Source organism: Psammomys obesus, unplaced genomic scaffold, assembly GCF_907164565.1.
Source record: "Psammomys obesus unplaced genomic scaffold, mPsaObe1.curated_primary_1811, whole genome shotgun sequence".
NCBI lineage: Eukaryota > Metazoa > Chordata > Mammalia > Rodentia > Muridae > Psammomys > Psammomys obesus.
Window position 1 is genome coordinate 20,523,090 of NW_026595981.1, and position 4,363 is coordinate 20,527,452.

Consider the following 4,363-nt stretch of genomic DNA (forward strand, 5'->3'; position numbering starts at 1 on the left):
CTAATGCTTGGGGGGTGATGGATGGGCGCCCGGGCTGCCAAACTCTGGCCCGCTTAGCCCATTGGCCTGGGAGAGATCACATGTGGCCCTCCACCCCCACTCCCTACACCCTTCCTAGGGGAGCGCTGGCCCGGGCACGCTGGCCCAGGCCATGGACTCAAGCCTCAGCGCTGTGACATACTGCCGAAAGGTTGTAGGGCAAGAGGGTGTCTCCCCCAAACGGCCCGACCCTCCTACGGCCTCTACATGGACTATAATAGGATGAATTCCTTTCTAGAGTACCCACTCTGTAACCGGGGACCCAGCGCCTACAGCGCCCCAACCTCCTTTCCCCCAGGCTCAGCTCCGGCCGTTGACAGCTACGCAGGGGAGAGCCGCTACGGCGGAGGGCTGGCCAGCTCCGCGCTCCCACCAAACTCGGGGTATCCCGTCCAGCAGCCGCCTTCATCCCTGGGGGTGTCTTTTCCCAGCTCTGCTCCCTCGGGGTACGCCCCAGCCGTCTGCAACCCCGGCTATGGGCCTTCTCAGTATTATTCCGTGGGTCAGTCGGAAGGAGACGGAGGCTACTTTCACCCGTCGAGCTACGGAGCCCAGCTAGGGGGCCTGCCCGACGGCTACGGTGCGGGCGGAGCAGGCCCAGGGCCCTACGCCCCGCCGCAGCCCCCTTACGGAACCGAGCAGACGGCAACCTTCGCACCAGCCTACGATCTCCTTCCCGAGGACAAGGACCCCTCTTGCTCGTCAGAACCCAGCACTCTCACCCCCCGGACCTTCGACTGGATGAAGGTCAAGAGAAACCCACCCAAGACAGGTAGGGCTCAGAGCGCGTTCACGGCCTCGGCTCGGCTCGCGCGTGCACACAGGGGCCCGAGCCTGAGCTGGGTTCATCCCTCGTCGAGCTTTTGGTATTGGCAGGTAAGCACTTCCGGCGGGGGGGGGGAGGCTCAGGTCAGCCGAGAGATTTTCCCACTCCGTGAGTTCGGGGCCACCTCCCTAAGGAGGCCCTCCTCGGCCTACTTCCTCGTCCGTGCGCCCAGCGTGAGGTCAGTGGCTTCACGTTTCTATCTGAGGGTGAGGACGGGCGGGGGGGAGGTCGGGTCTAGATTTGGGAAATAACTAATGGCTGTGTGGGTGGGTGGGTGTGGGGGGTAGCGTGTGCGGTGCTGCGCAGGGACCTAAGTTGGGTGGGATGATGGATGAGGGCACCGAGTGGGCTAGGAGGAGTGGAGGGGAGGGAGAGGGAGAGGTGAGAGCACTGATGTGGCTTTTCTCCCTCCCCCCTCCCCTCCCCTCCCCTCCCCGCTCCTCCCCTCCCCTCCCCTAGCGAAGGTAGCGGAGCCGGGACTGGGCGCTCCCGGCGGCCTCCGCACAAACTTCACCACGCGTCAGCTGACCGAGCTGGAGAAGGAGTTCCACTTCAACAAGTACCTGAGCCGCGCCCGGAGGGTGGAGATCGCCGCCACCCTGGAGCTCAACGAAACGCAGGTGAAGATCTGGTTCCAGAACCGGCGCATGAAGCAGAAGAAGCGCGAGCGAGAGGGGGGCAGGGTGCCCCCGGCCCCTCCAGGTGGCCCCAAGGAAGCGGCTGGAGATGCCTCGGACCAGTCGACCGGCACCTCCCCGGAAGCCTCGCCGAGCTCCGTCACCTCTTGAACTGAACTTCCTACGTCACCCAGCTCCCAGCGCCGGACCCAGGCCTCTCCTAGACTGTCCCAAACTTCACAGCCCCTGGAGAAGTTCCTCGAGGCCGAGGAACCAGTTTAGAGCTGCCTAGGAAACTGGGCAGGAGTGGGGACACATTTTATTTTTATTATTTTTATTTTAAATTTCTTCTCGGATCTAAGGGTGGAGGGATTGACTGATCGGTGGGGATCCTATGGGTCCGGGGAGCAGCCAGCCCATCAAAGGTCGAGGGAAGGCCTTTCTGCCTTTGATCTAGAGATTGGCTCAATGTCAACACGTGGGTGGGGGTAGGAGCAGCCAGCCCAGCCTTCTGAAGGCTCCTCCTTTCCCTTCCAACTGGAGTTCAGTGCCTTTGAGCTTGGAGAATTCTCCTCGAGCGCTCTTAGCCCAACTCCGCTCTCTAGGCCTGGGATAGAGAAAGTCCTTCGGGTTTTTCTCCAGGAGGGCGTGTTCGAGTGCGGGCTCCTTACCACCTTCATCGTAATCCTCAATCCAGCCAAATCACCGAAGACCTTACCATAGCCGGACTGACTGCCTTGCGACCAAAAAAAAGCCCCCCTCGTCCCAAGTAATCGCACACACCCTTTCCTGGCACACTTGTATTGCACTAACGCAGCCTTCAGAGGCTGGTTTATGAGAGCCGCCCCTTCCCCACTGGCATCACTAAATCACCAAAGTGTTGTGGAACTTGGCACTGCAGAGATCTCTGGAATGCCACTTGCAAGGACTGTCTCAAGCAAGCCTCAGCTAGGAAGGGCTGGGCATCCTCTTCCCACTCCCTATTTATTACCCCCGGGGAGGAAAAAAAACAAAAACAACCCGGATTCTCCTTTCCATAAACCACCCTATCCCTGGGGCAGTCTGGCGAGGTCCAGGAACAGCTTCGAGCATTTCCTCTGAACCTTGGAGACAGCAGAGAGACCCCTTGAGTCTCTGGGAAACCAAGCTCAGAGCAAGCCAGGTTCTTTCTGTAGCTGCAACTACCTCATTCCAATAAAGTCCGTTTCCCTCTCTTTCTGCTTCTGCTTCTCCATCTTGGGGTGGATGGAGGAGGAGCTGTGAACTCTACCAGCGAGCACTGACAGGGTCCCAACCAAGGCAGAGGCGGGCCCCAGATACTCAGCAGTCCGCCGGTCTTTCTGGAGAAAGACAGTTCTGAGACGGTCTTGAGAACAGGGGTGGGAAAGGAAGAGAACGTTTGACATGTTTGAAAGAGGGTGAAGAGATGAGGTGTGTGTGTGTGTGTGTGTGTGTGTGTGTGTGTGTGTGTGTGTGTGTTGGAGGGAAATCTACTGTTTTCTTTTTCTCTATCTCCACCCTTTTCCCCTCCAGGGCTTGAACTGGACTTTGGAAACTGTAACGTAACGAGATCAGGCTTGGAGCTCTTGGGGGTAGGAGCCCCCATTCTTGCTTGGAGAGTCAGAAGAAAGGTCGTTAGCAACTTTTTTTTTTTTTTTTTTTTTACCAGCACGCACATTAAGCCCCAGCTTCAGCCCTTACACACAGGGATATGGGATTGAGTCAGCCACAGTCCACCAGCTGGTCTTTTGGCTAGGGCTCAAGGTGCTGCAGAACAGGAAGGGGGTGGCCTTGGAAGGGGTGCATGGGGGATGGGGGTGAGGAGGTGGACTGGGGAGGTGCTGGTGATTGGGTGGACAGTGGGGCCTGGGGGTGGACAAAGGCAATGAACGGAGGGACACCAGGATCCTGAGCTGACCTTTTTACCTCTGAAAGCCTCTGGGCTCTCCAAACAAGCCTGTGGAGCGCCCAGGGGGGCAACAATTGTCTCCCCAGCCAGTACCGACAGCAAAGCTTTAGTATGCAGAGGCAGGGGGCCTGGCTCCTTTGGAAGCTCCGAAGAGGTGGCAAACTGGCCTTGCTCACAGCACCAGAGTACCATCGAAGTGACATGGGGCTCCAGGCTCTGGGCCTGGTCTATTGATTTTGGTGACCCAGAGATCCCCTAAGCTCTAGGGCCAGGACCATACACCTGGGGTGCATCGATGAGGAAGACAGGTCTTATCTGACACCCCCCCCCCATGCCGTTTATTTCATGACTTTTGAAAGGAAGACAGGCAGCAAAAAGGACTAGAACGTTTGTAAGCAATGTTAAGCGTTTGCTTCATCGTGAAATTGCCTCCCATTAGGCAGGAGGCAACGTTATCAATAATTGCACAGCTCAGCTGGAGAGGAAGAGAAGCATTCAAGAGCAAGACCAGCTTTCCCAGAGGTTGCTTTCTTGCCCTGTCTTAAAAGGAAAAAAAAAAAATCTATTAACTGCTTTTCTCCATTTAATTGAAATTGCCATCAAGCTTGGCATCCCCAAAGGGGTCACCTTGACAGGAGAGGACAGAGCAAGTGTCTTTGGAACAAATTTCCCCTTGCTTGAAGCCATTTAATACCAACTGGTTAGATCCTCTTGCTTGGGGTGTTTATAGAACCTCTAACTGTTAGCCCCTAAAGAGGAAGGCGCAGTGGTTAGGGCAAGGTTGAACTACAAGGCTGGTGGAGCTGAGTCTCAGATTTGGGATGACAGGCCATGGGGGAAGGGTGATCAAAGGGCCTGGAGAAAAGCAGAAGGCGGGAGCCTTTGATTTTTTTGTCATAGCAGAAGGACCCATCAGATTCCTCCAGGGAAGGTGTGTGTGTGTGTGTGTGTGTGTGTGTGTGTGTGTGTGTG

At 56.8% G+C, this 4,363-nt stretch overlaps 1 protein-coding gene across 1 annotated transcript; it reads left to right on the forward strand.

The window, feature by feature from the left end:
- The first annotated feature begins 246 nt into the window (after positions 1–246).
- On the forward strand, positions 247–1,653 carry Hoxb1 (homeobox B1). Its single transcript, XM_055620303.1, has 2 exons — positions 247–811; positions 1,325–1,653. Exons 1-2 carry the CDS (start codon positions 247–249, stop codon positions 1,651–1,653), a joined length of 894 nt encoding a protein of 297 aa, XP_055476278.1.
- Positions 1,654–4,363: the final 2,710 nt, after the last annotated feature.